Source organism: Zosterops lateralis, assembly GCF_965231275.1.
Source record: "Zosterops lateralis genome assembly, chromosome: 11".
NCBI lineage: Eukaryota > Metazoa > Chordata > Aves > Passeriformes > Zosteropidae > Zosterops > Zosterops lateralis.
In genome coordinates, this window is record NC_139771.1 from 16274602 (window position 1) to 16287355 (window position 12754).

Sequence of the window (12754 nt, forward strand, 5' to 3'; positions counted from 1 at the left end):
CAGTCTCTTAAGTGCCTCACTTTGTCCAGTCCAGAGAATTGCTCTCCTGGCCTTGGAGCAGTGTGGGAACACAGTGTCTTCTGCTAGTGTTTCTAAAACATTTTGAGGTGTGAAAATTATTATTGGTTTTTACTGACACTGCTTCATTAACAGCACCTTGTCCTCTTTGAGTGCATGTCTTGTACCAGTAGTTGGTCTCTGAAAGTGAATATTTGTCTTAACTTCTCCAGTCCCTGAAGCTCAGCCTGTGCTTCCTTCAGTAAGGCTTGTGTCTCACCTGCTTTTGGCCTGGAAGAGAAATGGAGGGATTTTTTGGAAACTTGGGGCTTTTCCCTGTAGTTTTCCCATGGTTTTTAACTCTCTCACTCTTTCAGGGCACTGTTCTAACCTTTGCTGTCCAAAGCACTGCACTCAACGCAGCTTTGCAGGGGACAGCTTTCTCTGAACATCTGATCTCTGCTTGCCCAGCTAATAAAAGTTCAGCCCTCTTTCTACACATGTGGGAAATAATTCAAAACAAATTGCAGGAAGTTCCTGAACACTGATTCCAGGAAGGCATCCAGCTGTGCCCCCCGGCAACACTCAGGGATGGGCTGTCTCAGGTTTGCCTCTCACAGGGGACAAGGTGATGTGGCACTGGATGAGTTTTGGGTCCTGCAGGGCTTGGTGGACTCTTAAGGCATGTTTTGAAAGGGACTGGGAGAAGTGAGGCCATGTCTGCTGCTAGTGGAAGTTGAGCTCTGGAGGGTGTGAAGAGGAATGGATTTGACTGAGGAAACTTCCCCCATCCCCCAGCCAGCAGCAGAAAGTAAAAATGAATGTTTGTGTTCTTTTCAGGGTGTTTCAGCAGTGCCCTTTTCTAAACAGCCCAGAATTAAACTCTGCCCAAAGATAGCACCAGTGGACTAGGACCAAAGGGAACACAATTCAGTTGAAATCAAAACAATAAGAGATCTGGAGAAAAAGTAACATGTAAAGGAGGCCAAGCTGCGTCAGCTGCGAGGAAAAGGAAGAAAGTCTTGGGAAAAATAAACGCAGAGGCTGCCATGCCTGCTGCCAATTATAAATCTATTAATCAAAACCAATAAAAATGTCGGGCTTTTTTGGCCAGTTACAACATGACATGATTTATGGCTCCTCTAATAAATCTCATACTTGAAGAGGAGGAATTCTGAGGGCAGAAAGACGCATTGCTTATTGCCACCTTATTAAAACCAGAGCACAGGGCTCAGCTTCCTGGTCTGCACCTAGTAAATCCCTCTGCTTCACGCCAAGAAATTCCACATCCCTTTCTGTCCAGGGAAAGCCAGGACTGTGGCAGGGGTTAGGATAGGGATGGGATGACTGGATCTGTGAAATTCTTTGCTCTTGCCAGTGAGGTAGAGGAATCATTCACAGGAAAGGGAATTTTCATCTTGTCTGGCGGCTTTTCACACAAGGAGATAGTGGTGTTTGAAAGCCATGGATGAAACTTCACAACTTTTTTGGTGAGAAACACTAATGGTTATTGGAGTGGTAATGCTGGTGAGGTGGCCTGTGTAGAGCTGGGGATGGAGCTGGTGGTGTTACACCAGGTGTCCTGTTCCTCCCTGATTGGAGTGGAATTGGCACGTGTGAGGTACCGATTTAATTTTGAAATTATAATCCCTCAACATTGTTTAGTTTTATTTGTTGGAGTGTGAGTTATGAATCTCGATTTCAGTGGAAAAATACCAGAAGAGTACATGCCTCGGCAGTAACAGCACATGCACAGAAAGCCTGTGTTGTTGGGCAGCCCCCTGGAGGGGTGGAAAGCAGAGAGGATTCTCTTTGGGGAGTAGAGAAGGGTCCTGTCTCTGGGGGAATTTGGCCTGGCAGCCAAGCACAGGGGGGAGAAAGTCTCCACCACCAGGCTGGGAGTTACACCACTGAGCAGTGAGAAAACCCTGCTGAGGGGGGAGACTCTCCAGCCTGTCCACTGATCTTCCATGAAAGAGCAAACCGTGGGAGGAGCTATGGGATAGAAAAGCCATTATAAACTGCCTCTCTGGAGCTCATTGGGTGCCATTTATCAGCTGTCCGAGGCTGCCCCTGGGCCCTGTACTCACTCTCCTGCGTGGCCTTTGCTCGTCCTGTTCTGTGTCCTCTCCTTTCAGCCCTGCTCGGTGTCCTCTCCTTTCAGTTCTGCTCAGTGTCCTCTCCTCTCATCCCTGCTCTGTGTCCTCTCCTTTCAGCCCTGCTCAGCATCCTTTCCTTTCAGTCCTGTTCACCCCTTGTGTCCCTGTCTGGTCCCTGCTGTCCCCTGCATCCAAGCCATGCTGTTGGCCACAGCCAGGCCCTGCTGGCTGCTGTGCTGCTGCCCACAGAGAGCTGGGTGCAGGGCTGTAGCCAGAGGAAAGCAGTGGTTTCTCTCATTATGGTCACCTCCTTGGTCCAGAGGGGACTTCTTATGTTTTATGGCCAAGCACACAGTGCTTTTTTTCAGCACTGGCCCCTCTGTGCTGTGCCCAGACCCTGCATTGCCTTTACCCTCTTTCCCAGGGAAGTGGTAGAATCAGCATCCCTGGAAGTATCCAAAATGTGTGTAACTGTGGTGCTTGGGGACATGGGTTAGTGGTGGGCTTGGTAGTGCTGGGTTGTTTTGGGCTTGTCCTTTTTTTCCACCTAAATGATTCAATGATCCAAAGGGTAGCTGCAGGGATCCTGTTAGTCTCCTGTTAGGAACTGAGGAGTGGCAGAGTGCCAGGTGAAATCTGCAGACAGAGACCAAATCCAAGTAGACAGCAGGCCTGTGCCCACCAGAGCGGCTTCTGATGGGGCCAGCAGAAATAAACCCAATTTATTACATCTGCTGATGGAGGCAAACGTGGTCCAGCAGAGACCAGTTTGGATCAGACCTGCCACAGAGCTCTGCTCTTTGGATTTGGGACCTCCCTGCAGCTGTTCAGCTCTGCCCTCACGCAGCCCATGGGGGAGGCATGGATTGGAGAGGCCACAGATTGGGTGGCAGGTGGGAACAGGAAGCTGGGAGAAGCAGGGCCAGGATTCTTGGAAGTGATGGCTGGTAATAGGGGTTGCCAGGGATGCAGCTTCTGGGTAACTCAGTTATGGGCCCCTGTTTGTGTAATAGCTGTGTCTCGAGTGGGCTGTTCTGGAAACGAATGTCTGCCCCTGCTCCCGTAATGAGGCTCCCTAATTCAGCAGGAGAGGGATGCTGTGTGCTGCTCCCTAGGATTTGCCCTATCAGTGCTCTGTCCATACATGCCTTGTACAAATTACTCTGTTTTAAAGCTGTCATTATGGTAATAGGCCCAATTGCTGTCTAGTAAAGCCATAAAATGTTTCCATCTGCCTGTGTGCTCCAGGCTCCTTAGCAGAGCTCATTACTGCCAGAGGTTTCCCTGTGCAGCAGGAGCAGGGAGCTCCTGAGCAGCCAGGTCTCACCAGGAATTACAGCATGTAATTCCCCACTCTGGACACACTCTCAGCAGGGACCATGCAATATTTGGGAAAGGCAAGGACAGGATCCCCGTGGAGCTCAGCCAGGCTGAGCACGATAGACCTGGAAGAGGGTGAGATGCCAAACGGATTCGAGCCTAACATTTAATCCCTGCTTGCCACAAAGGAAGCCTGTAATCCTCTGGGAGGATACACTGGCCTGTCCTGAAGTTGTTAAACCAATTATGAGTTTATATGTGTCAAGCAATTGGCTTTGCACGAGTTTCCTGTTAATTTTGAAGAACTATGAACTTTTGAAGATCAGGCACCTAAAAAGAACAGCAGATTAAGGTGCTACCAATCAAATATTTCTGCTCCCTCATGGCCGTTTTGTGTTACTGGGAATGAGCTGCTGCAGTGAGCAGTGGGAACAAGGGCAAGGGGGAGCCCCTGGCCCAGAGAGGCTGGTGGAGGCAGTGGAGGACAGGATCCTCCCACCTGTCTGCAGCTCTTTGTGGGCCTGTGCCTGAGCTCCCCCTTCCAGTGGCCCATAGTGGCCTCCTGCCTTTTCCTTCTGCACCCAGGGAGTGTGGAGAGAGGTTAAAAACCACAAACCTTGGGAGTGCTGTGTTGGGGAAGTCCAGACAGATTCCTTCAGTGAGCAGTGGGGTTGGATTTAAGAAACCAGCAAGAGAGAGTTTTTCTTGGCTTCGTTTTCCTGAGCCCCTGCATCCGCTCCCTGCTCATCCTCTCAAACTGCCTTTCCTTTGCTTTCAGCTTGTTTGCAGGTGTTGTCCCACGGATGGCAGCCATCAGCCTGGGAGGCTTCATCTTCCTGGGGACATATGAGAAGACTCGGCAGCTGCTGCTCTGAGCCAGCCCAGCCACTCCTGCCGGGGGAGAGGCTGGAGAAGCCATGGAGCTGGAGGAGGAGTCAGGCTGGGAGCAGAGTACCCCTCACAGCAGCTGTCCTGCAGGCTGAGAGCCACTCTCCCGGCTAGAGAAAAGTAAATCCTCCAATAATCCAGTTTCCCAAACATGAAATTTTCCTGCATGGAAAGTGGGGTGAGGTCATTGTGAAGAGTTGTGCCAAAAAAGTAACGTTTGGGGGGTAAACAGCTAATTACGGTGGCTGCGAAAGGCATTATTAGAACTCCTGCAGGGAAAGTGTTTTGGAAAGCTCTGGCTTGGGGGCTGAGTGGGGAGGCTGAAATAAAGCAAGTTTTCATCATTCAGTGGCACCTGCCTCGTAACAGGGGAGGGGAAGGGGCCGATAGAGTTACAGCCTGCTGCCCTCCAACAGCACCGAAAGGATTCCGGCTTGGGAGAGCTCTTTGTAAAAGACAATAATCCATTTGTTTCTGATTTGAGCTGTATTTGTGGAAGTTTATATTCCTGTTTATACCTACAGGTGCTCAGCAAGCATTCCTGTGTGGGAGCCAGTGCAGCTTTATTAATCACACTCATATTTCTCCAGTAAAAGCACAGGCTTGTATTATTTTACAGCTGTGCTTGCACAAAGACATGGAGCTCTGCCTTCTTTTGGTCTGAAGCAGCAGGAGGATGGAAGTGCTGAAGCTTGGGAGGGAAGCTGGGAGGGCAAGGCAGGGAGAACATCAGAGTTCTGCTGATGTAGGAGTGGATCCTGAGGGCTCTTGGGGGGCTGCTGGCAGGCAGAGCAAAATCCTGGTGCTGTTCTCATGTAAAGAATCAAAGCTGCAACAGCCAAAATGGTGTGGGGACGAGTGTGATGAAAAAACCTTATTGGAATTACTCAAAATTTTATCACCCGAGTCGGTGCTGGGGGCTGGGTTTACAGCACCAGCTTGGCTGATGGTGGTTGAGGAGGTTTAGCTGTGGAGGGTGTTTGTGTGGACAGGCAAAGCCAAGGGGCTGTGGTGGGTGATGGTTTCCTGCACTGGAAAGCTCCTCACACATGGGGAGAGACGTGAGTGTCACAGAGCCCTGTGACTGAGCCGTGCCAGGTCACCTGTCCTGGTGTCACCGCGCCTGCTCCGGCTGCTCCATCCCTGCCATCCCCACACTGATGTGCCAGGGCTGCTGTAATTTACCTGTGAGGCTGTACCCATCAGGAGGACAATCTACAGGTGTTTGGAGACCAGGGAGAGGGAGAACAAATGCCACACCAGGTCAGTGGCCTGGCCAGGGGACACAAGTGACACCAGAGCCTCTTCCCAGAGTGCCAACAGCACAGGCTGGATGTTTTATTACACTGTTATCCATGACAGAGTAGTAAGACTTTTTAGAAGCCAGAACTTAGAAAATAGTTGGCAGACAAGTAAAACATACAGAACAAAGGACATAATTCTTAAAAATAATCTTCAATTAAAATGGGGAATTCAGCCAAGTCCCATATTGGCTGGTTGGTAATGCTGCTTGTTACCATGGCTTGGTGGAGCTGTGCTTCCTGCCACTTTCAGGCTGTTTCTTTTATGACATTCTATATATATATCTATATGTATCACATCCAATTTTAGGGGCTGGGGGCGGGGAGGGAGATTTATTACTGTCTCAGAAATCTATCACATTTTCTATTGAAGCTCTTTAAACATGGTGAAGGGGTTAGCACTGCAGTTGATGCATTTAATTATTTGAGCTGTAAATAATCATCTTTATGTCATTGGGTCCCACTGGTGCATTTTTTGTTGTTTTTATTTAATATTGCAGAATCAGTTTTTGTCATCGCCTTTTAATTAAAATAAAAAGCCCCAACCAAAACCCAACAAAATCCAACCAAGCAGCCAAATTGTTTTAGCCAACCTAATGGTGGGAGGGGACAGACCTCAAGATTCTCCTTCCTCTGTGCCAGTGGAGCAGATCTGCATCGAGAAGGCCAAAGGTAACTGGGAATGGCAGCAAAGTGAGAGCCCCAGCAGGTGGCCAGAGCTGTTCTGCATGCACCAGTTTGCCTAATATGGATAAAAAGGATATTTTTACTTTTGGGACTGTGGGGAGAAAAAATAGACCAAAAAATGCGTGGGATCCCCTATGACTGTTTGCTTTAAGTTTTAGCAATGTTTTATTTCAAGTTTACAAAAATTAAAAAAACTAATTGTAGCTCATTACTGGGATAAAGTGGGACAACAAATTTCAGACCAGGCACCAGCCTCTTAAAACCTCTCTCAATTTAACTCCTAGATGTGTTAAGGAGCTTTGAGTATTCTCAGACAACCTGCTTTATACCCAAAGTGATAATTTCAAGGGAGAATCAGTTTTAATTTTTAAAAAAATATACAGAAACTGAATTGAGATTTTTAGTTGAAGCAGGAATTTAGGCTTATCTCCAAAGCAACCTCTGGAATTTCCATCCAGGGTGGGGTAGGGGAACACCAGAGGTGTTCACAACTGCAGCTGGGTCTGGTGCTGTCCTGGCCCTGTTTTTACTTGCACACACACACACACATGCCCCTCATCTGTTGTGTTCTCACTGCCAAGACAGGGGGACTTGCCAGATACTAAAGCAAGCTGATATATTGGAAATGTATTTCTTACACATTCTGTATTGTATTTTTCAATCCAGCCCCAAATTCCACCCCATCCACATGCCAGGCTGTCAGAGCCTCACACTGTTCCCCAGGATCTCGTGGCCCAATTTCAAGAGCAGGTACTTTGGGCAGTTAATCTCCATTTTCATTAAAGACAGAAAAGAGATTTAGCAATGGATTAGAATTTTATTTAATTTTTAACTGAAACTCCCAAAAGCTCACTCTCAACAAATCAGCCGTAATATTATAAATGAACCTTTATTAAAGACACTTCAATGCCATTTGTTAGACACTTCAATATCTTACATGTTTTTCAATGTACAACATTGTACCAAATTTTCTAATAAATAAATAATTTTGTACACAAAAGTAATACTTCCTCTTTCACATTGCCTCTTAGAAGCAGCAAATTCACATATTTAGTGGAAGTCATAACATTAGGCAGTTAACTTTATTCAGAAACATTATTTTCAATGTTAACATGGCAAATATGCTTTGTATCCACACTGGTGATGACATTTCTGCCAGCAAAACGAGCCCATTGAATCATTCCCATCTTCCCCGTGTCCCTGGTTCCATGAGTTGGTTCTGGAGCACTTTTTCCCTTCAGTGAAGGGAAAACTGTGCTTGGTTTATAATTTTCTAACATCCATTTCCTTTGCTTTGAATAAACTTGGCACTCAACATAATTCGCCACCTGTCTCAAAGTGCAAACGTGTCAATAGTCAGGGACTGGGACAGACAGGTACTGGCTGAATTATGCCTGGCTTCATCCAGGGGCAGCTGCTGCTCTCCCTGACCCTGAGGTCCTTCCCTTACAGGAGCTGGTGGCTCCTCAAGCTAAGGCTGGGTAGGACCAGCTTGTAATAAAAGCAAGGGGCAGCTTGCAGCCACTCCCTGAAACCCCACAGGTGCAGCAGCACTGGGGCAGGTCCATCAGTGGTTGTTCTAAAGTGACCATGAGGTGTTTCTGCCCTTATCTCATCTGCATCTTCTGACACAGTCCTGGCAAAGGTGGAATTCCCAGACTCAGCCTCAGTGGAACTGGTATTTGAGTTGTTCCTAAAGGAAGAAGTAACAAAGCCTCCCACGTCCCCCCCATGATAAACCTGCCCCAAAGTAGTCATCACCAGAGTTAGCAACCTCATGTTAGCAGAACTGAAATCACAAAGAACTGGGAGTCCTCCATCCACAGGTACCAACAAACACCATCAGAAAACAACCTTTCTATAAATAAAAAGCATCATTGTGAAGTCAGAAGTGACAAAGATCTGTTTGACTGAGGTGGGCATTTCTTCATACCCCCCCCCCATTAATGGAGGAACTTAAAAGACCACATAAAAACATTTGGAACATTTAAATTTAAAAACCTATTCAACCATGAATCCACAGTTTTCTTTATAAAACAAATGTACTTTTAACTAGCCCAGAATTGCTACACAGGGCAGCATAACTCACTTGAAGGTGATATTTTCATATAGAGTCTGGCTATTCAACTACAAAGTATAATATTGTGTTGCAGGGGAGAAAAAAAAATTGGATGAATTAGTGATACAGCTGTCCCCTTAGGAGTGCAGTTTAGTTTTGTTGTCAAAACAGCTCTATGGTTTCAAGCCTCCCTGGAACAGATGTGTTTTTTGGGTGTGAAAATGCATTACATACTGGCATGGGTTATTTATTCTAAGCAGGGCAAGGCTGGATCACTGCACACACCTCAGACAGGTAGAGCTGAGTCCCTGTGGGAGGGAAAGGGTCTGTGGTGAGGGTTGTGGTGCTCAGTGCTGCACCAGCACACATGGCAGGTAACACCTCCTGTGATGATGTGTTTGAGAGGTGCACTGTGAGGAGACCACCCCTGGTTTACTGCGCAAGTTATTTATTTTGGTAACAACTTCTTCCCAGTCAAAACAGCCTTTTCCTCTGGTTGTTTTGGGGCTCTGCACTGTTGAAGGGTTATTTAGTGCCTCCTGTGTGGTCCACTCTAAAGTCGCACACAGTCACAGTTCAAACACTAAATTTTATAAAGTTTGAAAAATAATGGAATTTAAGTTCTTCCACCAACAGGAAAATATCAGGTTGCTATGTAATTGCTCACTGCTTTTCTTCTTTATAAATTTCATTTGACATAGTTGAAGATCTCTGTTATTAAATGTGTTAAGTACAATAAATTTCTAAGGGGAAGGAAATTTGTTCTAAGTAACCCAACTGAATCACAGAATGTCTTGGGTTGGAAGGGACAGAGTCACAGAATTAACTAGGTTGGAAGAGACCTTTGAGATGATCAAGTCCAACCTATGACCTAATACCTCCTTATCATCTAAACCATGGCTAAGTGCCAGATCCAGTCTTTTTTTAAACACATCCAGGGACAGTGACTCCACTACCTCCCTGGGCAGTTGATTCCATTGCCCAGTCATTTTCTGTGAAGAATTGTTTCCTAAATGTCCAGCTTTAACTTCCCCTGGCACAACTTCAAGGTGTGTCCTCTTGTCCTGTCACTGGTTGCCTGGGAGAAGAGCCTCACCCCCACCTAGCTATATCCTTCTTTCAGGAGTTGTAGAGTGATCAGGTCATCCCTGAGTCTCCTTTTCTCCAGGCTAAACAATCCCAGTTCCCTCAGTTGTTCCTCACAGGGTTTGTGTTCCCAGCCCCTCACCAGCCTCATTCCCTCCTCTGGATGTGCTCAAGTGTCTCAATGTCCTTCCTGAACTGAGGGGCCAGAGCTGGACACAGCACTCAATGTCTGGCCTCACCAGTGCTGAGTCCAGGTGAAGAATGACTTCCCTGCTCCTGCTGGCCACACTATTCCTGATCCAGGCCAGATGCCATTGGCCTTCTTGGCCACCTGGGCACACTGCTGGCTTATGTTCAGCTGCTGTCACCAGTGTCCCCAGGTCCCTTTCTGGGCACTGTCCAGCTGCTCTGTCCCCAGCCTGTATTGCTGCAGGGGGTTGTTGTAGCCAAAGTGCAGGACATGGCACTTGGATTTATTAAACTGTATGTTGTTGGATTTAGCCCATCTATCCAGCCTGTCCTGACCCTAAAGATGATCTTGTTCCAACCCCCTGCCATGGACAGGGAGACCTTTCATTAGTCCAGGTTGCCCCAAGGTCCATCCAGCCTGACCATCTGCAGTTTGTCTGGCAACCTGTACTAGTGTCTCACCATCCTCACAGGGAAGAATTCCAATTTCTTCTCTATCTAACTTAAATTTCCTCTTTTTTCAGTTTGAACTCGTTACTCCTTGTCTCGTTACTACAGTCCTCCTTCTATTGAGGGCACCAGAACTGTGTGCAGAACCCCAGGTGTGGTCTCACCTGAGTGGAGCAGAGGAGGAGAATCTGCTGCCCACAATGCTCTGGATGCAGGCCAGGACATGGTTGAATTTCTGGGCTGTGAGCACACATGGCCAGGGCATGTTCAGCCTCTGATCCACCAACACCCCCAAATCCTTCTCCACAGGGCTGCTCCTGGTCACTTCTCCACCCAACCAGTACCTGGGATTGCCCCAGCTCCAGTGTATGTGGTGTAAAGGAACTTCCACTGAAAAGAGGACAATCCCTTTGGAACAGTCTGGCTTTTAAAAGTTCTGTTTATGCATTTAAGGCACCAGAATTATTTCTCTCACAAAGTTTAACAGCAACCTGATACTGAAAACAATATTGCCAAAATTGTAAAATTTCACTCAGTTTTCCATGCACTAAAGATTAAAATAGCCTCTGTAAAAGATATATATATATATTTATATATATATTTATATATGAAAACTCTTATGTACAATTGTATCAAATACTTTTCTCTTTACACAATAATCCCTTGCATTTATGTGCTTCATATGCAAGTTGACTTTTGAACACTTCATACTTCTCAGGGAAGTTTTAAATTATGTACAATCAGATGACGCTCGAACAGGAGTTTGTTCCCCATACAAGCTTGTTTCTCATACCTCAGTTGGTTGCCTTTGCCAGGCCATCAGTTCAAGATTCGAGGTAGAAGTAAGTAGCCTATATACTCTGTGCAAAAAAAAAAAAAAAATTTAAAAAAAGTAATAGTGTGTTTGTTAATTTGCACGTGGCAGTCAGTCTGTGCTCTCAGTCCAGAGATCTGTTGGGCAGCTTGGGCTCGTGAGCGGAGTCGCGGGGCTGGGCTGTGCTGCTGTTGGGCAGGAGAGCCTGCTCCACCTCTGCTTCCCTCTGCAGATCCAGTAGTGCTGGGGATATTTCAGGAAGCACGTTCAGTTGCTTTAATGACCCTCCTGCAGGTGAAGCTCTCACCAAATTAAGGTTGTTAAGCTCTGAAGGCTTTGCTGCTGCTTGTGAAGAGCCTGTAAAACCCCAAAGGAGCAGCGTGATTAGGTGATGCTCAGCCAGCCAAGCACCCCCATCCTCCATCACCCTGGAGGTCTTTCCCAAGCCTAATTATTCTACTCCATGCTCAAACCAACCCCACCACTGCCATCCCTGCCTGTGAGCTAGTTGAAAGGCTGAGGGGAGCACATGGGGCTGTGCTACAACCCCGCTGGTGCCCCCAGGGATCAGAGGTGACCCCAAGGAAGGACATACCGTGCGTGTCTGCGAGCAGCGCGCCACCCGCGCCCTCCGGCCGTATCCTGTCGTGGTTACTGGGGTAGAGGGTCCCGTCTGTTTCCACCCTCTTGCCACTGGCAATCCCATTGCAGGGCTGAGCATGAAGGAGGCTGGTGCCTGCACCCCTCTTCCTGTGGCGCTCCTTGCTGCTCAGTGCACTGGGGTGGGGGTTTTCCACAGTCTTTAGGCTCTCAGGGTAGCAATCGGAGTCCTTGGGGTAGATGTGGGAGCCCATGCTGTCTGTGCTGCCGCTGCACTCCGTGCACACCACGGGCAGCCCGTAGCCTTTGGGGAGGAAGGGAAAATCAACAAGGGAAGGTGAGCAGCTGGAGCACACAAATCATGGAAGGAAAGGGCAGTTCTGTGTAGTTCAGGGGGAACGTCTCACTAAATAATGTGGATGCTTTGTGGTCCTACACAGGGCTATTACACACCCAGTTTTCAGAACTCTGTACCACCATCACTAAAGGTAGTTCTAATAACAGCTTAGGGATTCTTTTTCACTCCAAAGTACTTGTAACTTCCTCTTTTTAAAATAAACTACGCATTTATTTACTTTTCCAGACTTTCTAATCAGGGTAGAAGTGCAAAGTGGAACTTTCCTGTAGCTGCTTTAAAATACCAAGTTACCTTTCTTATTTTTGTGCTGCTGCTGTACATAGATCATCATTAGCTCACACTCCTATCTCAAGATACTTTATTACTGGTAGTGGAAACAACAGATGAGCAGAATTCAAAGCAGCAAGGAATTTCTAAATGTTGAAAGTTAATTTCCTTAGTGCACTCAACAACTTTCCATTGTTAAACTTTACATTAGTTTCTCCTAGAGAGAAAATGTGTTTCATTGGCTGATTTTCTGTGGCTTTTACAATACAGTGTGAGAACAGAAAGCACATCCTAAAAATAGAAAAGTATGAGTGCAACACCCTAGAAATTGGCAAAGAACAGAGGCAGGTGTAGTGCCCAAAACAACCTTTAAATTTTGAAAATAAATTAAAAAGCTGAGCTTTGAAGTCAACAGCTCTTTTAAAAGAGCATGAAAAAATTTAACACTTTCAGTTTTGAAAGTACTCTCATATTTTAGGAATATCTCAAATCAAAATTCCCATCAGCCAGCTGCACAGAATGGCAATCAGGAGCTTTACTTTGCCTCTTTCTGACAGTTCCTCAAATTCCAACAATCCAAGCTTAAGAGAGGATCAAAGCAAGCAGGAGAAAGTAAATTTTCTGTGCTTGCACCTGAGA

At 46.7% G+C, this 12754-nt stretch overlaps 2 protein-coding genes across 2 annotated transcripts in view; one reads left to right on the top strand and one right to left on the bottom strand.

Annotated features, from left to right (window-relative positions):
- SLC25A26 (solute carrier family 25 member 26) overlaps positions 1-5332 on the top strand; it is an 84411-nt gene extending 79079 nt beyond the window's left edge. Inside the window, exon 10 of the mRNA XM_083869752.1 lies at positions 4195-5332. Within this exon, the coding sequence (XP_083725878.1) occupies positions 4195-4291 (97 nt within the window). The 3' untranslated portion in view covers positions 4292-5332. The remainder of the gene's footprint in view (positions 1-4194) is intronic.
- A 4723-nt stretch (positions 5333-10055) lies between these two features.
- LRIG1 (leucine rich repeats and immunoglobulin like domains 1) overlaps positions 10056-12754 on the bottom strand; it is a gene marked incomplete at its 5' end in the record, with an annotated part of 89554 nt that continues 86855 nt past the window's right edge. Inside the window, 2 exons of the mRNA XM_083869751.1 lie at positions 10056-11247; positions 11486-11794. Coding sequence (XP_083725877.1) covers positions 11015-11247; positions 11486-11794 — 542 coding nt within the window. The 3' untranslated portion in view covers positions 10056-11014. The remainder of the gene's footprint in view (positions 11248-11485; positions 11795-12754) is intronic.